General features: G+C 47.2%; 3 protein-coding genes and 1 long non-coding RNA gene across 5 annotated transcripts; 1 reads left to right on the top strand and 3 right to left on the bottom strand.

Moving 5' to 3' along the window:
- Positions 1-5,769: 5,769 nt before the first annotated feature.
- On the bottom strand, positions 5,770-9,962 carry LOC109745013 (peptidyl-tRNA hydrolase, mitochondrial). The gene is made up of 8 exons (XM_020304152.4): positions 9,665-9,962; positions 8,858-8,942; positions 8,665-8,732; positions 8,537-8,587; positions 8,382-8,455; positions 6,461-6,519; positions 6,303-6,379; positions 5,770-6,136 (listed from the first exon to the last, which is right to left on the bottom strand). The coding sequence occupies exons 1-8, from the start codon at positions 9,869-9,871 to the stop codon at positions 6,020-6,022; spliced, it is 738 nt and encodes a 245-aa protein (XP_020159741.1). The 5' UTR covers positions 9,872-9,962; the 3' UTR covers positions 5,770-6,019.
- Positions 9,963-13,447: 3,485 nt separating this feature from the next.
- On the top strand, positions 13,448-17,221 carry LOC109745015 (uncharacterized). The gene is made up of 2 exons (XM_020304153.4): positions 13,448-16,534; positions 16,622-17,221. The coding sequence occupies exons 1-2, from the start codon at positions 13,576-13,578 to the stop codon at positions 17,008-17,010; spliced, it is 3,348 nt and encodes a 1,115-aa protein (XP_020159742.2). The 5' UTR covers positions 13,448-13,575; the 3' UTR covers positions 17,011-17,221.
- Positions 17,222-17,532: 311 nt separating this feature from the next.
- On the bottom strand, positions 17,533-18,396 carry LOC120976754 (uncharacterized). The gene is made up of 2 exons (XR_005773094.3): positions 18,267-18,396; positions 17,533-17,717 (listed from the first exon to the last, which is right to left on the bottom strand). It is a non-coding gene; the product is annotated as an uncharacterized lncRNA (long non-coding RNA).
- Positions 18,397-19,591: 1,195 nt separating this feature from the next.
- LOC109745012 (uncharacterized) lies at positions 19,592-25,031 on the bottom strand. Of its 2 annotated transcripts, none has more exons than XM_040404131.3 (7): positions 24,086-25,031; positions 21,808-22,101; positions 21,586-21,726; positions 20,692-20,772; positions 20,507-20,559; positions 20,352-20,418; positions 19,592-20,264 (listed from the first exon to the last, which is right to left on the bottom strand). In XM_040404131.3, the coding sequence occupies exons 1-5, from the start codon at positions 24,933-24,935 to the stop codon at positions 20,531-20,533; spliced, it is 1,395 nt and encodes a 464-aa protein (XP_040260065.1). In that variant the 5' UTR covers positions 24,936-25,031; the 3' UTR covers positions 19,592-20,264; positions 20,352-20,418; positions 20,507-20,530. The 2 variants fall into 2 exon arrangements, with proteins under 2 accessions (XP_040260065.1, XP_040260064.1); XM_040404130.3 differs by having other exon boundaries at positions 19,592-20,259.
- Between the last annotated feature and the right edge of the window lie 388 nt (positions 25,032-25,419).

The raw sequence follows: 25,419 nt of genomic DNA, 5'->3' as shown, positions 1-25,419 counted from the left end.
GTACGGACATTTGCGGACAATTTGAGGGTTCGTGTTGGAGATGTGCCCTCCCACGCATCTCCAACGACGTCCCTCAAAACGCCCACACACATTCCAATCATTTTTCCCATCCAATGTGGTGTAACATACGTCCACAGACGTGTCCACGCCTCTAAATTCCCGCAAACTGGCACCAAACCATGAGAGTTTGCAGGCGTTCGGACCTCCGCCACACACGCATCCAATAATTTTGTCTACCCAAAAGTCTTTCCCGCGCAACCACTCCAAACGTACCTTCACTCTGGGCGCCATATTCATATAACCTTGGCGGCCAGAGCGCTTCATGTGTCGCATCCGATCGCTCATTCTCGCTTGTTCAATGCTAGCACAGAACGACGTTGTCGAGCGGGGCGACACAACAACTTCCTACTGCATTGAACTCGACTATCCTTCCATCTGTATGCCCGACATTGAAGATGCGCGACAACCGAGAAACACACTGTGGTGGTCGATTCAAACTTTCTGCCGTGTTCCATGTCCGGCGCGGTCCACTTTTTAAACCACTGTCGTCCACCACACAACCCGCATCACCGAAGATCCACATCTTCGGTAGAGCTCTTCTCCAGCGTAGCCGCTTTTGTGACGCCCGGATAATTAGACTACATTAATTCCCTGCTAATGATGCCACATCACCTCTGTCACTGGAGTTAATCTCGGTTTAGTTGAAAACCGATTCAAATTCAAAATTAAATTAAAGGCAAACAACAAATATTTTCAAACATCAAAACTAAAATGTTCGGTTTGTGCCGAATATTACATAGGTAATTATAGTAAAGAAAACACTTGTTTATAAAATACTAAAATGCTCTAAAATAATTAAAACAGAAAAGAAATAAGATAAAAAAAGGTAAAAGCAAAAGAAATTGCAATAGGGGAGAAGCCCCCTGCCTCCCTGGGTCTTAGCCCATTGCACAGACCGGCCCACCTTACCCCCCCCCCCCACTGGGCCAACCGGCCCAACTGGCAACTAGGCCACCAGCCGGCCCGGCCCACCCCTCGGGTCGTCCTCCTCACTGCTCCTCCGACCGGGGCGCGTCCCCGCCGGACCGGGCGCGCCGTCCCGTACTGCCACGTCGCCGGCAAGGGATAAGGATCCCCCCCGACGCCTCAGTCCTCTCCCACTTCCCCACTTGCTCTCTCCCCCCTCCCTGGTCCTCTCCGCCTGCGCTCACTCCCCACTAGATCCCCTCTTCCTCACTCCCGCTCTGCCGATCTGGAGAAAGGGGCCGACGCTTTCGTCGTCGTCGCCGCGCCACCATCGCGGCTACTGCCGTCCCCGGGTGCCTCCGGCGTGTCCACCTGCCTCACCGGCCTCTGCTACGCCCTCCCCGACCACGGGCTCAGGTCGGAAGCCACTAGGGAACCCACTGCCTCCCCGTCTTCAACCTCCGTCCGCCACGGTCGCTGCCATCTTCCTCCTCTCCGGCGACCCCTGCTGCTACTAAGCCTATCACCGGCCTCCGTGTGCCGCTCGGTGAGCCCCTCATCCTTCTCCCTCTCCTTGTTGACTTTGGCGCGCCCCCTAGCTGCTTTCTCCGCGCGCGCCCGAACGCAGCGCCGCGGAGCTCGTCGACGGCGAGTCTCCGGTGACCAAATGGTCATGGGCGTATGCCCGTTAGCTTCACCGCATCGCGCAGCACCCGCCTAGCTGGTTAGTTTGGCCGCTCGCGCGCTCTAACGCCGCACCCGCTCGAGCCCGAACTCCGGCGCCGCTTCTGCTCGTCGCCGGCGTCGTTCCGGTCGTTCCCGGCCCCAGCCATCGCCACCATCTTGCGTGCGACGTCGAGCCGCGTCGAACGCATCTGGCTACGACCCCGGAAACCCCCTGTGCGCGAAACCCAACCCCTCTCCCGACGTGCGCCGCCGCGGGAGGCTCGCTGGAGCAACTCCGGTAGCCAGCGCCGACGTGGCCGGCCGGGGCCACTCCCCTGGTCACTGCCTCGTAGGCCCTGGGGGCCCCGTTGACTGGGTTGACCCAGTCAACATGCTGACTGGGCAGCCCAGTGGCGCTGACGTGCGGGCCCCACCGCATAATTAATTTACCTAAAATGTTTGTTTTAATTAAAATCAATAGTTAAACTAAATAGTCACTGACATGTGGGGCCCAACTGCTAATTAACCACGTTTAATTAAAGTAACCCACTGTTAGCCCTCTGTCTATGACATGTAGGACCCACTGGTCAGTTTGACCAGTCAGCGAGTCTGTTGACCTGCTGATGTCATGCTGACACTCTACTGACGTCATAATTCCTTTTCTGTTAATTAAATAATTCCAGAAAATGTTTAAACCTTTAGAAACTCATAGTAATTAAACCGTAACTCCGATGAAAATGTTTTCTACACGAAAGTTGCTCAGAAAAATCCAACGTATCCAAATACGTGGTCCGTTCATCTGTCACATGCCCCTAGCATGCTGAACATGGAACCGTCCCCTCTCTTTCGTTTGTCCGGAAAAAGCCAAACGCCGGGAAAACCTCTCCGGATGTTTTCCCTCTCCGTCTGCAACGTGTAGTACTGCGTTAGAACACCCCTAGCTATGCATATTGTCTTGTCATGCTTAGTGTTGCATCTGTCTGCTTGTATTCATTGTTTCTTCCCCCTCTTCTCTCCGGTAGACTACGAGAACGACGCCGCTGCTGGTGCCCCGACCGACTACGCTGTTGACGACCCCTCCTTCTTGCCAGAGCAATCAGGCAAGCCCCCCCCCCCTTGATCACCAGATATCGCCTATTCTTCTCTATACTGCTTGCATTAGAAGAGTGTAGCATGTTACTGCTTTCGGTTAATCCTATTCTGCTGCATAGCCTGTCATTGTTGCTACAGTTGTTACCCTTACCTGCTATCCTACTGCTTAGTATAGGATGCTAGTGTTCCATCAGTGGCCCTACACTCTTATCCGTCTGCCATGCTATACTACTGGGTCGTGATCACTTCGGGAGGTGATCACGGGTATATACTATATACTTTATATACATGACACATGTGGTGACTAAAGTCGGGTCAGCTCGTGAGTACCTGCAAGTGATTCTGATGAGGGGGCTGAAAGGACAGGTGGCTCCATCCCGGTAGAGGTGGGCCTGGGTTCCTGACGGCCCCCGACTGTTACTTTGTGGCGGAGCGACAGGGCAGGTTGAGACCACCTAGGAGAGAGGTGGGCCTGGCCCTGGGTGGCGTCCGCGGATACTTAAAATAACACGCTTAACGAGATCTTGGTATTTGATCTGAGTCTGGCCATTTGGTCTATACGCACTAACCAACTACGCGGGAACAGTTATGGGCACTCGGCGTCGTGGTATCAGCCGAAGCTCTTTTTGACGTCAGCGACTGAGTGGCGCGCGCCGCATTGGACCGTAAGCTCGCGCTTGTATTAAGGGGGCTAGGTCTGCTTCCGGCCGCGTACGCAACGTGCAGGTGTGCAATGGGCGATGGGCCCAGACCCCTACGCGCATAGGATTTAGACCGGCGTGCTGACCTCTCTGTTGAGCCTAGGTGGGGCTGCGACGTGTTGATCTTCCGAGGCCGGGCATGACCCAGGAAAGTGTGTCCGGCCAAATGGGATCAAGCGTGTTGGATTATGTGGTGCACCCCTGCAGGGAAGTTTATCTATTCGAATAGCCGTGTCCCTTGGTAAAAGGACGACCCGGAGTTGTACCTTGACCTTATGACAACTAGAACTGGATACTTAATAAAACACACCCTTCCAAGTGCCAGATATAACCCGGTGATCGCTCTCCAACAGGGCGACGAGGAGGGGATCGCCGGGTAGGATTATGCTATGCGATGCTACTTGGTGAACTTACCATCTATTCTCTTCTACATGCTGCAAGATGGAGGTGGCCTGAAGCGTATTCTTTGACAGGATTAGCTATCCCCCTCTTATTCTGTCATTCTGCAGTTCAGTCCATCGATATGGCCCTTTACACATATACCCATGCATATGTAGTGTAGTTCCTTGCTTGCGAGTACTTTGGATGAGTACTCACGGTTGCTTTTCTCCCTCTTTTCCCCCTTTCCTTTCTACCTGGTTGTCGCAACCAGATGCTGGAGCCCAGGAGCCAGACGCCACCGTCGACGATGACTCCTACTACACCGGAGGTGCCTACTACTACGTGCAGGCCGCTGACGACGACCAGGAGTAGTTAGGAGGATCCCAGGCAGGAGGCCTGCGCCTCTTTCGATCTGTATCCCAGTTTGTGCTAGCCATCTTATGGCAACTTGTTTAACTTATGTCTGTACTCAGATAGTGTTGCTTCCGCTGACTCGTCTATGATCGAGCACTTGTATTCGAGCCCTCGAGGCCCCTGGCTTGTATTATGATGCTTGTATGACTTATTTTTATTTTTAGAGTTGTGTTGTGATATCTTCCCGTGAGTCCCTGATCTTGATCGTACACGTTGCGTGTATAATTAGTGTACGATTGAATCGGGGGCGTCACAACTTTCTTCCTCCTTCAACATCCGCCGACACAATGGCCAGGCCCTGTGAAGGCTGGTGGAAGAACATAGCATTGACGAAAAATCCAAGTATTGACGAAAAATGTTGTGCCCGCTTCAATTTGGTCGGGTTCCCATAAATTTTGTCTGATTTATTCAAATGATGTGTCTGAGCATTTGATGGACAGCGTTGGATAGTCCGCAGACGCATCCACGGATGAATAGTGTGTCCGATTTGCGGGACACCGTTGGAGATGCCTTAAGATACAATGACTTATATAGGGCTAGATTAACTTTTCACTATGGTAAAAAGGAAATATATCATACTGCCAATTAAAACAGGAAGGCAATAATTGGCCCCGTATAATTTCCTTTAAAACAATTATTATTACTATCCTCTTGCGTGGTTTGAAATCACAATTCCGCACCTTAATTAAATTTATAAAATGATGATGTCTACATACATTCACCCCTGCACTCTGAGCCTGGTACCCAACCAAGATCGCCGAGCCCGAAGGAGCAGGGTGGTTCATCGAATATCCGGTCTCGCGGGCGATGCTTGAGCTGGACGAAAGGCAACCTGAGCTGTGGCTTCTGGCTGAGCCGATAAGGCAAAACCAACTTATCCCTCTCCGGAACGTGGAAAATCGAACGAAAACGAGAGATTATCTCAAACATTTAGAACGTGGAGAATGGAATCGAGAGCGCCGCTGAAGATCAATTTTGGACGGCTGGAGGGAAACGTCGAGGGCCCCGGGCTCACGGCCGCCACAGGTGGTCGCGTCCGAGGGATGTGCCGCAGCGCATCTACAGTGCCAACGACGTTCGACGCCTCCACCCGGCTTTTCCCGAGATGGAAATACGAATATCCCCTGATGTGTTCAGCCAGACATGCCGTTGCTCGTGTGTCACGACAGGAGAACGAAATGGACACCGAGTGCTGGACTCGTTTTCTTTTCTCTTCTTTTCTTTCATTTCATTTCATTTTCTTCTCTTTTTTGCCCAATTCAGTGAGTGGAGGTCAACATCCGAGATAGCTCTCAGTAGGCATGAGTATATACAACGAAAACTATGTACTGTGCAAGACTTGTTTTTTTTAATATATACGTCGGTCAATTTGCAGACTAATATGCTTCTTAATTTGCAAAATTAGAAGATATTACATACTCCTAATGAACATGGCAGCAACAGTATACTCCCTCCGACTATAGTGGAATCTCTAAAAAAGACTTATATATTGGAACGGAGGGAGTACATAAACTCAAATGTTATGACATCGATTACTACCTCTGTACCCTAGCCTACAAAACATCTTATATTTTGATACGGAGAGAGTAGTTCACAATGTTTCACATTGCTGGTATACATAAATTATTACCATCCAATATTGCCGTATATGAAGAAATAAAGCTTCAGTTTTCAGGGTGGGGTCTTACAGGAAAGATGGCCACAACACAAATAACTGAAAACCCCTATCTAGTTCCTTGACTTTAATTCATCATTTGAACTCAAATCTCTTCGGCACAAAAAATGAATCAATTGATTTGTCATCTATTCAGCATTTCAGATGATTGGGCAGTGTTCACGAAAGTAGCGCTCTTGTTGAATCCTTCAAGTGTCATTATTCTTATTGCTTCCAAGCTCCTATGGAATGTGAAATCAAGCTGCAGGAACAGATTACTTGCATTATTGTTCGGTTGTGCTGCACTTGAATCGATATAAAGATCATTTTTTTCGAAAGCATATACACTGGATAGGCGAATGGTGCCTAAGCATGACAGAGAAGCGGTAAATATCAAATATTTTAAATTTCTATCAAGCATTTCAAACCTCTTCTTGTTCTTTTTTGGTGAACGGCCTGAGAACAAAGTTGGCAGGATCCATCTTCCCAGGTGGTCGTCCAATGCCTGCAAAAATATCATCAAGAATATTTCAGACAATAGTAACAATGTTAGAAAAGGAGAAAAGCGACTGACAAAGTGACATACCAATTCTTAGACGTGGAAAATCACGATTCTGCTTGAGATGGTTGATAATGCTTCTCATCCTTTAGATGGTGGACAGATGCCAAGAGAAAAATAGCTCTTGTCAGAACAAAAAATACAAGAAAGAATCCCAGCTCATTGCAACTATTTTATTAGGTTCTTCCAAGCTCTTCCCAGAACAATAACAAAGGAAAGATTCACAATGATAAAAGTTATTGCGTTTACATTTTTTACTGTAAGTAATAAGATCTATATATGAGTAAACGAGGGAGAAATAAATGCACAAATGTCAGCATGCTAGTTAAGTTCGCCCGCTGCATTTTGTCTGTTGGGTACTAGGCTTAGGGAGAGGCTCTTGCCCCTGGGGGTTAGACAGAAGAGTTTTTTCTTACTCTCCTAATTATTGCTTGCTTTATTCTACAAAGGGTCTTATTTATATAGAGGCCTAACAATCCAATCTAAGGACCAAATCATAGATCTTATCTCTAATTGGCTTAAGGACCGCAAAATGATATCTTCCTAATTGAAAACTTCCTAACTAAGAGATCACGGGAATCATTTCACTAAATTGGCATTGGATAGACCATTTACTGTGCGTACATAACATCAACACAGCCTGGAACCTTACAAGTTAGAGCATCTCCAGCCGCGCCCCCAACAAGGCCCCCCAGGCGATTTTTCGGCCGCCGGCGCCAAAAAATCGGCCCAGTCGCGCCCCCAGGGGCCCTTTTTTCGCCGGCTCGGGCCGAAATTGGTGCCAGCGGACCCAACCCGAACCCAGCGCGCTGGGGGCGCTCGGGGGCGCCGGGCGAATCGTTTTTGGCGCGAAAGCGCCGCGGGCCAGCCGCGTCAGCGACACCGCGACGGGCAATGGGCGCCAAGGAGGTTCGGCGCGTCCTCCTCCTCTTCCTCCTCCCGCTCCTCCTCCCACTCCTCCGGCACTCCGACGCTGCTCGGCGTTAAGGCCGAGCCCGCGGCAGAGACGCCGCTCGGTCGGCGCACTCGCAGCGGCGGCATCGTCATCAACGAGGGCGGCCGGCGCGCCTCCTCGTCGGCTCCTCCTTCGCGCTTCGTCAAGCCAAAGACGGAGCCGGGGCTCGCGCCGGTGAAGACGGAGCCGGGGCTCGCGCCGGTGAAGACGGAGCACGGCGAGGTCGAGCTCGACGACGAAGCGGCCCTTGAATGGGCACGCCAGGACTCCATCAAGATGGCGACGGAGCGCCAGCGCGCCGCCCTGTGGCGCTTCGAGCAGCGCCGCCGAGGCCGTGACGAAGGAGGAGTCGTCATCATCGACGACAGCGACGACGATGACGACGCGCCGCCGCCGCCACCAGCCGGGGAGGGGTCCAGCAGGAGCGCCCGAATCAAGGAGAAGAAGGCCGACGATGGCGGCGACGACGGCGACTTCTCGGCCTTCAGCAAGTTTTTTTTTAATTAGTTTTTATATGTAATGGCGACTACTCGACTTAAATCCGTGAATATAAGCCCAAGTTTGCCGAAATTTGGCGTGTTTTAGCCGAACTTTGCGTAAATTTGCTACACAAATTTTTTTTCCCCGCGCCTGGGGCCGGCCCTGGGGCGGCGGCTGGGGGCCAACTTGCCCCCAGGCCCATTTTTTTCGCCGGGTCACCCCCCGGCGGCGATTTTAGGCGCCCCCTGGGGGGCCAACGGCTGGAGATGCTCTTACAATCAGTTTTTAACATCACAATGCCATTACATTGAACTGAGTTCAAAGAACAGTTCCAATAAGTATATGATTATTCTATGTTTTTGCTTAGTTAAAACTTAAGAGTGCTTAGCGATTACATGCCTACAAAGTCATGAGGCTTTCATCCTATAGTTTGTAAAATAAAGGACGGGACAATAGGTTATGTATTTATACAGGAAATGTGTTTCATTAAAGAAGGAGAAAAGACTGGAGTACCCATTATGCCCGCCATGTCCACCTTTTGGCAGTAGACGCAATTTCGCGAAGGGTAAATCCAGATCATCGTACATCTGCATAGAAGAGAAGAATGATGTTGGAACCAAATTATATTGATCTGTGACAAAAGGAACCAAATCAAGATTAGCATTTACCACAACAACTTGATTAAGTGGTATCTTGAAATATGAAACCAGCTGCCCAACCTGTATAATTCAGGGCGTCAAACAAGGGAACGACGGAAGAAGTAGTTTCAAGTTTGTTTTGCAAGCATTATACTTACAGACTCACCGCTTGCATTCATAAATGTTTGCGGCTTGGCAAGCATGATAGGAACATCTCCAATACGACCTGAACGATTACAAACAATTTTACAAATGTCTGTGCGCCTACAGAATTTTAAAGGAGTGACATGCATCTAGTGATGTTAAATAATCAGGAATAGATTATCCTGAAAACTTTGGTGGGAATATTACCTTTGCCAACCATTGCCTTGAACTGCATACTGCTGAGTGATACACCCTCTGCTTCTGCTATAGCATCAATCATCTCGAATCCAACCTGAGAAAAAATGGATACAACCTTTACTTAAATAGAGATACTGTAAATAGAAGTCATGTGCAATTCAATTCTATACAACAAAGTATGAAACAAGAGCAAACTTAAACCAAATGACAAGCAGTGCAGAATAACCAGTTTTGGTGCCTATAAAGTGTAGTATCCTTCGTAATATATACTACCTCCGTCCCAAAATAAGTGTCTCAACTTTAGTACAACTTTGTAAGTTGAGACACTTATTTTGGGACGGAGGACGTACTTTTATAGCATAATGACCTTGGATAAATAAGTATCTGGCTAGGACATTTAGCTGTTGCTCCAAATTCTTTACCAAAAAGTGGTGATTGGTCTAGATGACCATCCAGATACGGATACTGTCACACTGAGATAGTATAAGATGAAATTTCTGATAACCACCATGATTACAAGATGTGTTTATCAACAACAGGTTAACAACCCATCAGACAATATCTTCAATCGGCCAGCTAAAACAGAAAGCAGGTTTACACTCGCAAAATTGCTGCTAGCATGTTCCTACAATCACATACCAAATGTTCATGCCTACGACCTCAATTCACTAATCAAAGCGTGCAACTATTTTGGCGTCCAACTCCAATATGTACCACTTCTCAACATTTCAACCCACGAGTAACTAGGATAATTCCACAATCCCACCGAGCAGAATGATGGATTTTACAGTGAATACAGCATGCACGGAAGCTTACGTTGTGGCGAGTCCTCTGGTACATCTTCCCGGGGTTCCCGAGCCCAACGAACAACCACGGCTTCCGCGCGCCGCCGTCACCGACGGGCGCAGCTGACGAGGAGGCGGCCCGGCAAGCGGAGGCGGAGGAATAGCGCGACACACATCTAGGCCTTGCCCGCGCCAAAAAGGGGAGGCGGGAGGCCGAGGCGCCGGAGAGCAGCCGCATCGCCGCCGTTGTCGCCGGCACCACCAGTTGGGCACCGGTAGTGATTGGATGGGACAGGGGCCTGAACTCGGAGGAACGCTGGGCTTCTTAGGTTAGGTTAAATGGGCTAACCATGCAGGTAGTTAGCTGAATTGGTCGTTTGGCCCAATCTAACCACACATACACACACACACAAGACTTATTTCTCATTGCTCAATCACCTCAAAAAAAATTCTCATTGCTCAAAAAAAACAAGGCTTATTTATCAAAATTCACCTAAAAAAAGACTTATTGCTAAAAAAATTGATTCTAAAAAAATACTTATTTTAAAAAAACTTGATTCTAAAAAGAGACTTATTTCACTTTCTAAAGAAAACTACTTACTTCACAAGCAGTTAATCCAATTAGCGGTCCTTCTTTACAGTCGTTTTTGTCTGGACTAGGGATTCATATGTGGCATGTTCTCGACAAAAAAAAATGATCATCAGTTACCAGGTGTATAGTATGTGGTTGTAATAATAACAATCAACAATCACTACATCGATAGTGTATCACCACTAGGTAATAATTTACATGTTTCTAGGCATTTCATTGTTATGTACAAATAGGGAAGTGAGTATTCAAATGTCACCAACAAGTAAAATACGGTATTAATACATCATAAAACTATATAATGCAAGTTTTACATTGATGGAGAATGATATTAGTATCCTGATAAACAAGATAATATAAAAGATAATCTAGCAAGCAAGTGGCATAACTCTTGTTTATCCATAGCGAGGCAAACTTATCAAAACTTTTCTCTCTCTGTTGTTATTAAGCATACTAAGTCTTGTGACAATCTTGCTGATTTGTTCACTAAATCATTATCGGCGCCATCCTTTGAGAGATGTGTGTGTGGAATCGGTATGATGAGACTTAGGGATATGCAAGGTTCAGGGGGAGAAACTTCACAAACTCGTCGTTAAAATCTCGGTCCCGATGATCGAATACTCAACTTCACGGTTGAGTGGATTGTACTCTTTTTTCCTTGAGTGAGTTTTCCTGATGTTTCTCACACGAGGTTTTTGACGAGGCAATTCGTGCAATACAATAACGTATACTATGTGCTCTTTCTCCATATTTTTCTCACTGGATTTTTTGGAGTTTGAGGCATGAATATACGGATAACTGCCCGAGGGGGGTGTTGGGAAACTGATGGGCCGATAGGAGCGGCCGCAGCCCGACTCAGCCAACGCCCTCCTGTTGACCGAGCGTTTCCCTCGCTTAGTGTAAAGTGGGCACTTATCCCTCCACACCCTAGTTATATACAGAGGAAAGCACCCTTTGTACATACAGTGGATGATGATTAATAAAGAGAGCACTACCCCTACATCTCTGTGTCAGTTTTACTTCTTGTACCTTTACGTGATCGACTACGCCTACGATGCTATCGTTCCGCAACCCTTAGACCGGACTCACCGGCAAAAGTTGTGGAACAATTAGTACGACTAATCTGTTGCCTTTGCGAGAAAGAATGGTGTTGAATCATATACCACGCCTAGATTAATAATGTTTGGAAATTATTTCAGTCATCAAGTCTTCTACATTTTTTTTTGCGGGAGAACTCTTCTACATATAAGAAAACCATACTATGTAGGTTCATCATAACTTGCAACAAGAATATATATATTTTTTTGAAATGGTCACCGGGGGGGAAAGGCTCCTCACCTGAATATATTTCAAAAGGCCATAATGCCAAATTAAACAACCAAATCATATTCTCAGGACTTTTTCAAGAAGAAGCAACAATCGTTGCTTGTCATTTTCATTAAGATTGGGGAAGAAGAGCGTATTGTAGTAGTAGTAGTAAAGTTGTATGCATCAGCTACCAGTTATCACTTATCAGTAACACTCGAGCCCAAAATCTTACCGAACTTCCCAACACCCACTTCCGTCAGTTGTTTATTTTTCAATTATCTCATATAAGAACAGCACCAAATTCAAATTGTTGAAGTACCCATGGGCCATGGAATAGTCTGATGCCAGGTCGGTCCAACACAACACAAGCCCTAGAATAACAGCTTCTCACCATATTCAGAAAGAAGAAAGGTGCACAGCTCACTCACTCAGATACGGTGCTACGACGAAAAAGATGCGAATGACGCGCACTTGAGAGTATTTTACTCTGAGAGATCTCTTACTCTGAGAGAGTCCAGGAAGCCAGAAGAGCTATACTATCATCAACTTGCACTTGTATAATGGATCCGACCAGCGTCAATAATGTGTCAATGTGTGCAGTCTAGAGCCTAATAAACATTTGAAAAACTGGCGTAATGGTGCGTCTCCGCCGACCAGGATGGTCTCTACCTACGATTAAGTAAAACCAGAATCATCTCTGTTCTGTTAATCAGCTGATCAATATCAATTTTTTGTAAGAAAAGTGTAACGCCCATACGTGTGGGGGTTAGCCAACTCACCTACATGCCTTCATCACCGTCCAATAACTTATGCATGAATCTTGGCACGAATTAGCTGATTTTGTATACCACGTAAGACAACTCGCGTGTGTGGTGTGTGAGAAAGGTCGCCCACACATTCGTTTTACCACACGAAGGGGCCGGTGTGTGGGCGTTTAGCAGTTCGCCCACACACCAGTTTTCAGTCACGCACAAGGGCTGGTGTGTGGGCGTTTGCCATCTCGCCCACACGCACGCCTCCTCTCCCACACCCAAGCTGCCAGTTGCCATGCGTTTTGCAGTGTACATGGCAACTGCCCTAGTATGATTGCAAGCAGATGGCAACTTTTTTTTTGTACCCGAACATGTCAGTTGCCATATGTTTTGCATGGTACATGGTAAACTGCCCTAGCGTGCACGTAAGCAGATGGCAACTCTTTCTTTTTACATGGCAGCTGCCCTAGCGTGCTTGTGAGCACATGGCAACTCTCTCTTTTACCCGAACATGTTTTTTTGCCATGCCTTTTTTTGTAGTGCTACATGACAACTGCCTAGTGTTAGTAGGGGGCAACTCCTAAAGTTTTGAAATCATAGCAACTGCAGTAGACCAGACCACACATGGCAACAGTTGTAGTCGTTCAAAAACTGGTAATCTGGAACTTTGACCTGAGATGGCAACTGCAGTTGAAAAAACATGGCAACTGTAGTTGTCCGACATGGCAACCGTAGTTCAGCAACATGGCAACTGCACTTAAACGAACATGGACGAGGGTCCGGCCCATGGCAACTGCGGGCGCGCGGTAAAGTCACGTGGGGCGTGCGGGACCACGAGGTACGAGGCCTGACGTACCGGGCGTGTGGGCGTTATCTATTTCGCCCACACGCACGCGTATAAGAGGGACCGGGAGGGAAACAAAGAGGCGTGTGGGCGCTAGTTGTTTTGCCAACACACAGGCGTGTGGGCTGGTCCTCTTAGGCACCACACAGAACATGTGGGCAGATCCCTTAACGCCCACACGTGTGGCAGTTATCGGCGTCTTTTTTTTTATTGCATCAGTGCCTCCGAATCCGATTCAGGTATCTGATGAAGGAAAGAGCTCTAGCACTTCTGATTTCTTGGAAGGAAGTTCTTGTTTCCAAGAAGCAGCCCTGTGTAGTCAGATGCATGTGAACATGTTGACTACTGCAGCAGCATTACGCCTCGTCATTAAATAACGGGAGCAAGTTGGAGGGACGGCTCCTCCTCCTTTTCAGTTTCAGTTATCAGCCACTTGAGCCCACTGATCGATGGCACGTCCAAAACCAGCGCACCACGCCCCATATTCCCTCACCAACCTTCACTTCTCCACACCCATGGCCGCTCGTCTCTGCATCTGCATGGCGGCGCTCCTCGTCTCGCTGATGCCATGTGGCGCGGCACAGCCGGCGTCGTCCAACGCCGCGGACCTGGCCGCGCTGCTCGCCTTCAAAGCACAGGTCGAGGACCCTCTCGGCATCCTCGCCGGCAACTGGACCGCCGCCGCGTCCCCTTGCTCCTGGGTCGGGGTCTCATGCGACCGCCGCGGGCAGCGCGTCACCGGCCTAGAGTTCGACGGCGTGCCGCTCCATGGCAGCATCGGCCCGCAGCTTGGCAACCTCTCCTTCCTCTCCAGCCTCGTGCTCAGCAACACGAGCCTCGCCGGCCCCGTGCCGAGCGAGCTCGGCGGCCTGCCCCGGCTCCAGAACCTCGTCCTCTCGTACAACAGTTTGTCAGGTGCCATCCCCTCCGCCCTTGGCAACCTCACTGGGCTCCAGTCTCTTTACCTCGACAGCAACAACTTCTTCGGCGCAATCCCATACGAGTTTCAACACCTGAGGAAACTTCAGTCGCTGAGATTGTCACACAATGACTTGAGCGGGCCGATACCGCCTGGCCTGTTCAACAACACGCCCGATCTGCGTGTGGTACGTCTCGGGTCGAACCGGCTGACGGGAGCGATTCCTGACAGCATCGGCTCGTCGTCGAAGCTCGAGTGGCTGGTCCTGGAAGGCAATCTTCTCTCAGGCCCCATGCCTCCTGCTATCTTCAACATGTCCCAGCTGCAAGTCATAGCCATCACAAGGAACAATCTCTCAGGTCCAATCCCTGGAAATGAGAGCTTCTACCTCCCCATGTTGGAAGTGTTGTCCCTCAATGAAAACCAGTTTGAGGGACCTATCCCGCCAGGTCTTTCGGCGTGTCGGAACCTTGACACGCTCTCCCTCGCCGTGAATGATTTCACCGGTCCCGTGCCATCGTGGTTGGCAACAATGCCGAACCTCACAAGAATTTACCTGTCAACAAATGGCCTCACTGGAAAGATCCCTGTGGAACTGAGCAACCACACTGAGCTTCTCGGTTTGGACCTTAGCCAGAACAAACTTGAGGGGGGAATCCCACCAGAGTTTGGACGGCTGACAAACCTCAGGTTTATGAGCTTTGCCAACAACCGAATAACAGGTCCCATTCCTGATTCCATAGGCAATCTTTCTAACCTCACAACCATAGATTTCTATGGAAATGGTTTGACTGGATCCGTGCCAATTTCATTTGGGAACTTGCTGAACCTTCGTCGCATCTGGCTTGATGGGAACCAGCTCAGTGGGAACCTCGACTTCCTGTCTGCATTCTCAAATTGCAGGAGCCTGAATACAATCAGCATGGCAAACAACACATTCACAGGGAGTCTGCCAGCCTACATTGGAAACCTTAGCACAGTCCTCGAGACTTTTATAGCAGATAACAACAGGATCACAGGAAGCATCCCGGGTACATTTGCCAATCTTACCAACTTATTGACTCTGTCACTCAGTGGAAACCAGCTGAATGGGACGATCCCCACACCAATCACTGCAATGAGCAATCTCCAAGAACTCAACCTTGCCAACAATAGCTTGTCTGGCACCATTCCAGCAGAAATCAGTGGATTAACAAGCTTGGCTAAGTTGCATCTTGACAGCAATAGACTCATTGGTCCCATTCCAAGCAGCGTCAGTAACCTAAGCCAGATACAGATTATGACACTATCCCGCAACTCGTTATCTTCAAATATACCAACAAGTCTATGGCGACAACAAAAACTAATTGAGCTTGATTTGTCACAGAACTCTTTCAGTGGTTCCCTGACGGAAGATGTAGGGAAACTGACTGCAATTACCGAGTTGGACTTGTCGAGTAACCAGCTATCAGGAGATATCCCAACTTCATTCGGCGCATTGCAGATGATGATCAATCTGAATCTGTCCAGAAACTTATTAGAAGGATCAATACCAGACTCACTTGGAAAGTTATTAAGTATTGAGGAGTTGGACTTCTCCTCCAATGCACTTTCTGGCGCCATTCCGAAGTCATTGGCCAACCTCACTTATCTTACCAACCTGAACCTCTCTTTCAACAGGCTAGATGGACAGATACCAGAAGGGGGGGTGTTCACCAACATCACCTTCAAATCATTGATGGGAAATAGTGCACTCTGTGGCCTTCCAAGGTTAGGAATAGCGCCATGCCAAAACAACACACACTCAAGGTCAAAACAACTACTGCTGAAAGTGATAGTACGTGCAGTAGTGACATTATCTATTTTATCAGCTTGCATGTACATGTTAGTTAGAAGAAAGATGAATAAGCAAGGAAAGATGTCACTACCCTCAAACACAGACTTGACGAACTACCAGTTGATCTCATACCATGAACTTGTCCGTGCAACAAGCAACTTCAGTGATGATAACCTGCTAGGGGCTGGAGGCTTTGGTAAAGTCTTCAAAGGTCAGCTAGATGATGAGTCTGTCATTGCGATAAAGGTCCTCAATATGCAAGACGAAGTAGCTTCAAAGAGCTTTGACACGGAGTGCCGTGCACTACGAATGGCCCGGCACCGCAACCTGGTCAGGATAATTAGCACTTGCTCTAATCTTGACTTCAAAGCATTGGTTCTTGAGTATATGCCTAATGGCAGCTTAGATGATTGGTTGCATTCAAGCGAACGGAGGCACATCAGTTTTCTGCAAAGGCTTGGAATCATGCTGGATGTTGCAATGGCAGTGGAGTACCTGCATCACCGGCACTTCGAAGTTGTCCTGCATTTTGATTTAAAGCCGAGCAACATTTTGCTTGACATGGACATGACTGCACATGTTGCCGATTTTGGGATTTCCAAGCTGCTGGTTGGAGACGACAACTCTATCGTGTTAACGAGCATGCCCGGCACTGTAGGATACATGGCACCAGGTAATTTCCCTTGTAAGTCTGATAAGATATTTTCGATTGTTTTGATCTATTATAAAAGCTCACTGGTTTTCTTTTGGCATGGAACAGAGTTTGGATCAACGGGGAAAGCATCACGGAAGAGTGATGTTTACAGCTTTGGGATTGTTCTCCTTGAAGTCTTCACGAGGAAAAAACCGACTGATCCAATGTTTGCTGGTGAGCTGAGCTTAAGGCAGTGGGTTAATCAAGCATTCCCATGTGAACTGTCAAGTGTCACTGACCGTGGCCTGCTGCAAGATGAACCAAAGCACGGCATTGATAAGATAAGCAATCCCTCCGAGGACTCCTCTGCCGTCTTGAATACTTTCCTGGTGTCCATCGTCGAGTTGGGCTTAGTTTGCTCAAGAACTGCACCTGATGAGAGAATGCCAATGGATGATGTGGTAGTCAGATTAAACAAGATCAAGTCAAATTACTGTTCTCAAGTAAGGAAATAAAGCAGAGCACCCTGCCTCACTCCTCACAAGAAAAAGCACCAGCAAACGGAGCAACAACATAAATTCTGACATTAGCTGGCTCAGCTAGCTCTTTGTAATGACTGTAATTCTTCATATGACAGTATATAGTCGCTCTCTGTTCACCTAAAAAAACTGACATTGTAATGCCATCCAATGCAAATATCCCATTCACAGCGTGAAACCCTATAAATCGTCACTTGGAGCGCAACTGTTTCTATCGGAGCGGCTGCGGCAGGAGGACTGCTAACCAGTGTGTTAAGGCATCAACTGGTAAAGCATCACGGATGAGCGATGTGTTCAGCTATGGGATCATGATGCTAGAGGTCTTCACAGGGAAAAGACCCACTGACCCGCTGTTCTATGAGGAGCTCAGCTTGCGGCAATGGGTTACTGAAGCATTTCCAACCAGGCTTATAGATGTTGTTGACAACGAGGTTCTATCACACGGAATCAAGAGTGATTGCCATGATGGCAATGACAGCACATCGAGAGAGCAGTCTATCATTCTCAACACATGCCTTGCATCTGTAATAGAGTTCAGTTTACAGTGCTCATCAACGATATCTGATGAAAGAACCGCAATGGACAAGGTGGTAGTGAAGCTGAACAAGGTAAAGGTAGATTACTGCTTGCAAATGAGGTAGAGGACGAGCAAAACCACCTTCTGGCTTTTGCTATCATATCGCCTGGAACAGAAGATCCTCTACTTCTTGAGTTAACGACAATAAGAATTACCAGTTATGTAGTAGAAATAGAACTGTAATCATGCGCCAATTGTATAACTTGTTCTCTGTAACAGATGGTCAATAATCTACTCCCTCCGTAAACAAATATAAGACGTTTTAGATCACTAAAGTTGTAAACAGATCAATGCAGTCTGCTGGATTAAGCATCGTACAGGAAACTTATGTTCAGGTGTTGTACGCACAGTTTTCGTTCAGGTCTCCCTGATCCATTTGCTTAGTCTAATTTTCTTGTCACAGAGAACAAAAAAATTCTCAGTGGCTAGCAGGTATGAAGTAGAGTAGTAGATATTCCTTCAAACATGCTTTCAAAATGTTATATGAAGACAGATAGCAATTTTACCAAGACTATGTTTGAGGTCCTCATGAATATGCACCTGCTCTAAGACAAATAAGGCATCATAAGAAATTAAAGCATTTTAACTTGATCATGTCTCAAGTAGTATGATTTAACCCCCCACACCCCCAGCCCAAATTATTTTCAAAGCATACCTGATCATTAAGAATCCATAGTTCATGTCCTCCTAAGCATTCTATCAAACACCTTGCGTGTGGGTGCATGGGACATGGGTAGCGTGTGCACAAGCAAGCAGGGATGATCTGTGTAGGAGGAGCCCAAAGGCGGCAACCACGTACTCCCTATGGGATGAGCCGGGGGATACAAGGGAAAGAAATACCGGGGGAGACTGAAGCGGGGCGGAAGAATGTCGCGTCGAGAGCTGGTAGGCGGCTGGATGAAACATTTGAGGAAGGAAAAGGAGGCATCGTCCTGCACGGCGGAAGTGGCGGGAGTCACTTGTTACCAGAATAGACAAAATACACGTTGAGAAAAAAAAAACAAGGCGACACTTGTCCTTTTTAGGGGTAAAAGCAACGCGTGTCCTACCATATCGATTTGAAATCACAGCAACAATTGGTCCGGTAACAGGGAGGAAATGAATAAATAACGGTAATGTTACCCAGCTGATGTTCGCTGGAGAGGGGGTGGCAAGTACTCCCTCCGTTCCTAAATATAAGTCTTTGTAGACATTTCAAATAAAATATAATATACGGATGCATGTAGACATATTTTAGTGTGTAGCTTCACTCATTTTGCTCTGTATGTAGTCACTTATTGAAATCTCTAGAAAGACTTATATTTGAGAACGGAGGGAGTAGTTGTGAAGAAAAATCAAACAACAACAGTTCTTAGACGAAAAATGCCTTCTCTAGAGAAAATGACATGTCACTGAAGAAACTAGCACCCAGTCAGAACTAAAAGTGTCACCTAAAACGTTCGCGTGTGCTACCCTCCATGGCAAACGTTTGCCAGTTATGAGCGTCCATAAATAAAGCAATCACTTGCATATACTCTATCCGTTAAAAGTCAGACTAACCAAACTTTGACCAAGTTTAAAGAGAAAATCATTTACATATACAATTTCAAACATATACAACATGAAAATATAAATGATGATGTATCCAATGACATGCATTGGTTATTTTAAATGTACATATTCTATAAACATGGAACAGAGTATGATAATATGAAGATCGATTACATGCCCCAGAAATTTAGAGCCCATTTTACAGAACACTGCAGCTCGATGACCAGACCACTAAACCAGATATCGCCCGCCCATGAGTGAAATGGAGCATAAAACATCTTATAATAGTAATAGTGAACAGAGGGAGTATTAAGATGTTTACCGTAACTTTTTTGCACACCGGATGTATATAGACATGTTCTAGTGTCTTTGTTAACTCATTTCAGTACATATTTAGTCCATACTGAAATATCTAGAACATCTTATATTTGTGAACGAACAAACAAAACAAAAGGAAACAAATAACTGGGTCTCGATATTATTCATCAACAACCACAAACTAGCAGACTGTAGCAAAGCTCACATCATAATTAAATGGACGACCTTACCAATCGTTCCAGTTTAGGCCTGACCTTACAGAAATAGTGCTACATTATTGGTTTCTGAGGCACCCAGAGCCTGGCAACTACTACAAGAAAGCACACACCACACTCAGCTCCACAGCCCAGTCTCCCTGCTGCAGTAGGATCAACTTCATAGTCCACCGCCAGGGAGCAGTCTCATAACCAACCACACTTGGCGGTGATCCACCACAGCAGAGCCTGGGCACAGGGCTGCAGCCTGCAGCCACCCCTTCTTGCAGCCATAGCAACCAGAAATCCCCTTGTCCCGGCGTGCAGAAATGTGAATAGACAACAGCCAAGTTGATGTAATCCATGCATTGCATAATGTGGCATCACCTGCTCAGAAGTATCGGCGAGCTGTGCTGAAAGATGGCTCGGAGTTTTGCAATGTTGCTTTCAGACAGTCGAGACAGCATAGAATGGCCTGCACCTTTCAACTCTTGCTGGCTGTCATCCAAGTCATGAGTTTTACTCTGCTTACTGAAATTAAAATACTAATGGTGCTCATGACTTCCAAAAACAGGTGAACAAGTAAGTCTTCAAGATCAGCAAACACTGCACTAGAAAAAAGGGGGAAGCATTAGAGCGCAACACACGAGTGGCTTTCGAAGTGACAAATAGAGGCATCTATTAATCATCGAACCCACCCTGTCATTGGTCAAAAACCCATCCAAAACTGCACATTCATGATCTAAACAACAGCTGTGTCTCCACCTGATATCAAAAGAAAAAAAACTGTGGGTGTGGACCAAACTAATGAATGTGAAAAATGGAAAAGACAAAGTTCTTTCGATAGGTTTACCACGAATATGATAACAAGCCAAATTCAAGCAGTTCCATATAAAAACATGTTGCCTGAAAAAACAACATTTATGACGTTCAGAAAAAATGAAAATAAGAGAAGGAAGAACTGAAACAAAACCGATATATTAACAGATTTATCGCAATCCAGAATGTTAAGCTTCAAGATACATCACTATCTCATACCTTGGCCAAGGATAAGCACGGAATCCTTGGAGATAGGTACAATGTCTTGAACCTTTTCACTAGTGAAGATGGCTTCAGTAGCTGCAGGACAACAGAAGTTAATCCCCTGGAAAAGAGGGTTATGATCTACCTGCTGGAAAGCACTATATAGACCAACCACCTAAACCAAATGAACTCACTTCCTTTGTGGGAAGAGAAGAAAACTGGGCAATATAAAAAGTGAATAATAGGTAATGCTACTCTTCTGAACAATTACTGTGTCTTTGAAGTGCTGTGAATAAACTTCCGAGGTTAAACATACAATGATGTAAACAAGTGTGTCAACTAATACATGATGCTAGCTCAGTAATCAAAGGTCTGGTATGACCTTATGATGTTGAGCAACAGCAAAACCAATTACAATAAAGAAAACAGTCAGTGCAACCTCATAATATTACTTCCATACTTCAGTAGGCGATAGATTTCAAAATTCGCATAAATTGACAATAACAGAGTAACTACCAAAAATACAACGGTGATCCTGGGTGCGTGCGGATCCGGATTGTAAAAAAAGGTAAAAATAGTCAAATATTTTTGAAACTTTTTGGCAACAATCTAGCACAATACATTAATACTCACATTCAAAGCTTCGGGACAAAATGAATTAAGACAAATTCTGAGCGAGAAAAACAAAATAGTCATTATGTTCCGAAAATTTAAACTACTATGCTAGAGCGCTAGACTCTGTTTTGTCGCAAAAAAGTTTCCAAAAAAAACTCTCTTTTTTGCTGAATCGAGTGCGCGTAGACCCATGTCCCAAAAATCCACAGCGGATAACTATGCACTTCTAAAAGATGAATAAGTTAAGAATTAAAAAAATAACGAGAACAAAAGAACTAGGTCAGTGCTACAAACCTGAGAGCTTAATGCTTGCTAACTCTCTTTCCCCATCACTATCATCATCGTCACTTTTAGGAGACTTGACATCAAATGCCAGCAATGCTGACAATATTTGTATGGAATGTCCACCATCTGAAACCCAAAGAATCTGTGTCTCTGCACAAATACTCTGAACACATTTATTAATTAAGTAAACCACCACAATGTAAAAAGAACAAAGCCAGTACAAAAACTCACTCGTAGAGCTACTTGGGGAAACAGCAAACAATTGGACTTTCATGGCACAATCCAAAAAACATGTTTTGGCAGCTTCCGGTTCCAACTCAGCATTTCGAAGACTGAAGGCATGTATCACTCCAGCTGAATCAAGTACCAGAAACTTGTCCTTGGAAGAAGGTTGGATTGAGACAGCTTTAACTGATTTTATCAATTTTACACCACCTTGAGAGTTATGATCCTCTTGATTAAATGCCAAAAAGAAAGAGGAATAGCTCCCTGAACTCTGTTTTACCCGCAAGGTTGTAAGCTTACCTGAAAGAATAAATTGGAAACATATTAACTGATTTTGTGAAAATGCAGCTGCAAGCAGTACAAGTGGAGAGTCATAGACCTTATTCAAGACTGTATGAATACAATTAACTCTAGTAGCAGTACCAATTACGAGTATTGTTTGTAACTTGCGTGTCTCAAAGGAACCAGATATAAATTTCTGTGTAATTATATAAGAATGCTATATAGTTGACACACGTCCTAGTGATCATTCCCATACAGTACATCTAGAAAAGGGGTCCTTCGAGAGGCTAGTGGTATGAGAGAACTTTAGTATTAATCTTTTCTACTAGAAATCCTACCCAATAAATTTGTCTCAAGAAATAGATCAATTTAATACAGGAGATGTTGGTACTAGTACAGGTCAGGATTGATCATCATGTCTGCACGGACCTGCCCCTAAGGAGGTGTTTGCTTCGTTACTTTGTAACGTAATCAGTTTACAGCAGTAAGAGACAACGTTAGATTTTGTCTGTTTGGATCGAGCGTAATCAGATAACGCGGGAATCAGATCCCACCCTGGTTTTAATTCGATTACGGCCAAAGTCGTGTGTAAACCGTTACCCCGGAAAAAAGGAAATCGTATCTGTCCGCACGTGTCTTCTTCCACGAGGTCGTCTTCTTCGTGGCCTCCACCACGCCAGCCGTTGTGCTCGCTCCATGGCCTGCGAGGAGCGCCGTGACACGAACGCCCTCTTGTCCCTCTGCTCGACTCCTCCATGATCCCTCCTGGCTGGCCACACGGCGCAACGGTGGAGGCCCGGTCTTAGCACGACGTCGATGAGTGCCCTAATGGCAAACACGAGGACAAACTCACCTTGTATAACGCCAGCCAAGCCTGCAGTCGGCGCTGGGAGCGGCTACTTGCGGCGGCGCGGAGAGTTGCGCCACCATGGTGTACTTGTGGTGTCCGGGAGCAGCCTGGAGATGGCCCGGCGGGCGCACGAACTGCACACGATGGAGGCGCGACGCTCCGGTGACGAGGGCTGCGCTGTGATCTGTGGAGCAGCGTCGCACCGGCGGTGAAGGCCTCGCTACGTGAGAACGCCAAAAAGAGGGAGATGGCATCGAGGACAAGAGCCGGCAAGCGATAGCGTTACAACTGCTAACCAAACAACTTGCGATTTTCTTCGATTACGTCTACACTAACGCTATAACTTAATAACGTTTACGCTTCCGTTGCTTCACCCGAACCAAACACCTCCTAAGACCCAACGAAAGCTACTCAAGTACTCACCATCTATTTATCTGCCATTTACATCAGCACAGTGCTAGTAAATAACTAAATATGGCACACAATGTATGCGAGCACCTACCGATACCTATGACTATGAACACAATAAAAGTTTGTCTGGTGCCCATCCACGTAACTAATTACCATGAGGTACCGAATGTTGTTTTATCTCTATCGAATTTTGAGTTTGAAATGATTAGGGCTTAGCACGAATTAGCCAATTCAAATATGTTTCTTATATAAAAAATGACACCAGTTTGGAGAAAATGGGGCCGAGATAACATAAGAATAGGCATAACGTAGACATGTAAATAGTTTGCTTATAAGAGGGAAAAAACGCTTCCGGCTATTGCTCCTTTACTGTTATATATAAATAAGAAGACCATTTACTGACCCAGCAAACAGTAAGTGGAGGGTGGAACAACTAGAGGGCCACGCAACTAAACTAATGGAAGTAACCAAATATTCCTTGTTTGCAATGAAAAGAATTACAATGTGAATTGATCAGACATTTCATGTTTCAACGTTATCTTGAACATCCGAGGTGAACGCTCCAATATAAAGATACATAGCAAAGACACACCTTTGAGCATGAGACCTAGCTGATAACCTAATCACTTAAACATTGCAAGCATAAATGAAATGACGCCTAGTTGTAGTTATTAGTGCCAGTTCTTTGATTTTCTGGTTATAAAACGGAACCAAAGCTTCACAGAAGCCGGAAATACTCACAGTCGGAAGCAGCATCTCCTTGACCACCTCGGGCGCCACTACCACGCCCAACCGGCACAATCAGTCCATTCAGAATCCCGTTCTTCTTGTGCAAGCTCTTCTTTGCTGATGCCGCGGCACCCTCCCTTCTCCCCTCCTTCTCCCTCCCACCCTTCATCAAACTCCTCAGTGGGAACACGCGCACGCCGCCAGCCTCTCCGAGCAGCAGCCTCCCCATGGCGACCTCCATGGCATACACCGGCCGCGTTGGCTCGAGCTGGATGACCGCACACTTGTGCAGCTCAAGCGTCCGCCCGTCCGCGGCCATCCTCGGTGCAAGCACCCAGATCTGGCCGGCGGCCAGGGAGAGAAGCGCCACGGCGTTGACCCCGCCCGCGAGGCGGACGCCGAGGCCGAACGGAAGGCCGTGGAGGGGCAGGGCGGTGGGCGAGACGTGGCGCTTGAAGGAGAGCGGGGCGGGGGCGAAGCGAGCAGAGGCGAGGGAGTAGGCGCGGAGGTGGACCGCGGGGGAGGAGGGGGCCGGGTGCGCGGAGAGGAAGAGGAGGTGGGAGGAGGGGAGCAGGAGCGCGAAGCAGGCGGCGGCGGCGAGCGGGGAGGGCACGGGTGTGGGAGCTGGGGCGGGCGACGCGGCGGAGGCGGGGGCGGGGGCGGGGAGGGAGGCGAAGAGGCGCGCGGAGGCGTCCGGGAAGAGGAGCGCGAAGGCGCGGGACGGGGAGGGGGCCGGCGCGAGGAGGAGCGAGGTGGGAGAGGACGGGGCGGGCGGGAGAGGGAGGCGGTGGGCGCTGAGAGGAGGGGGCGAAGACGGCGGCGGCGGAGGAGGTGGGGGTTGCGGAGGAGGCGGAGGCGGCATGACCACCGCCGGTGTTTGAGGGGGCGGGTGGTGCGGCGACCGGGCGGAACGAAACTGGGTCGGGGCCGGTCGGGGCCGGCTTGCTGTGTGTACGTGTAGATCGGGTGTGATGAATTCCGTGCCGGCTGGTTAAATTTCTTCCTCGATGGCTTAGATAATGTCCTGCCAAATTAAATTTGGGAGCCCGTATCAGATGTAATCGCCTTTCCGTGCCTTCTCACGATGTATATCAGATCAAATAGATAAAACCAAGTCTCTTTGATTTGAGGCGTGCTAGCCAGCTGAGTCGCGAGCCGTCGGATCTAGCGCATCGAGCGGATGAGGGATGCTTGTTGCATAATTTTTTTGCAGCATAGATCTAGTTGCACAAAAGTTTTGATACAAAATTTGCTCTTGTTGCAAAAAAAATAAATCTAACAAAGGTCTTGTTGCTGAATGTTTTTTATGAAATTTGTATACATAGTTCTTTTTGTAGAATTTTTTT

This window comes from Aegilops tauschii, chromosome 3 (assembly GCF_002575655.3).
Source record: "Aegilops tauschii subsp. strangulata cultivar AL8/78 chromosome 3, Aet v6.0, whole genome shotgun sequence".
NCBI lineage: Eukaryota > Viridiplantae > Streptophyta > Magnoliopsida > Poales > Poaceae > Aegilops > Aegilops tauschii.
This window is presented reverse-complemented; position numbering and strand designations above follow the sequence as displayed.

What these genes read in the sequence shown, in the direction of transcription:
- LOC109745015 (XM_020304153.4), top strand. Translation starts at nt 13,576, where the DNA reads ATGGCACGTCCAAAACCAGCGCACCACGCCCCATATTCCCTCACCAAC. An exon ending in TGTAGGATACATGGCACCAG is followed by an intron (nt 16,535 to 16,621) that starts GTAATTTCCCTT and finishes GGCATGGAACAG; the next exon opens with AGTTTGGATCAACGGGGAAA.
- LOC109745013 (XM_020304152.4), bottom strand. Translation starts at nt 9,871, where the DNA reads ATGCGGCTGCTCTCCGGCGCCTCGGCCTCCCGCCTCCCCTTTTTGGCG. An exon ending in TGAATGCAAGCGGTGAGTCT is followed by an intron (nt 8,588 to 8,664) that starts GTAAGTATAATG and finishes TGAATTATACAG; the next exon opens with GTTGGGCAGCTGGTTTCATA. An exon ending in GGACATGGCGGGCATAATGG is followed by an intron (nt 6,520 to 8,381) that starts GTACTCCAGTCT and finishes CACCATCTAAAG; the next exon opens with GATGAGAAGCATTATCAACC.
- LOC109745012 (XM_040404131.3), bottom strand. Translation starts at nt 24,935, where the DNA reads ATGCCGCCTCCGCCTCCTCCGCAACCCCCACCTCCTCCGCCGCCGCCG. An exon ending in TTCCCCAAGTAGCTCTACGA is followed by an intron (nt 21,727 to 21,807) that starts GTGAGTTTTTGT and finishes GTATTTGTGCAG; the next exon opens with AGACACAGATTCTTTGGGTT. An exon ending in AGCAAGCATTAAGCTCTCAG is followed by an intron (nt 20,773 to 21,585) that starts GTTTGTAGCACT and finishes GTTGTCCTGCAG; the next exon opens with CTACTGAAGCCATCTTCACT.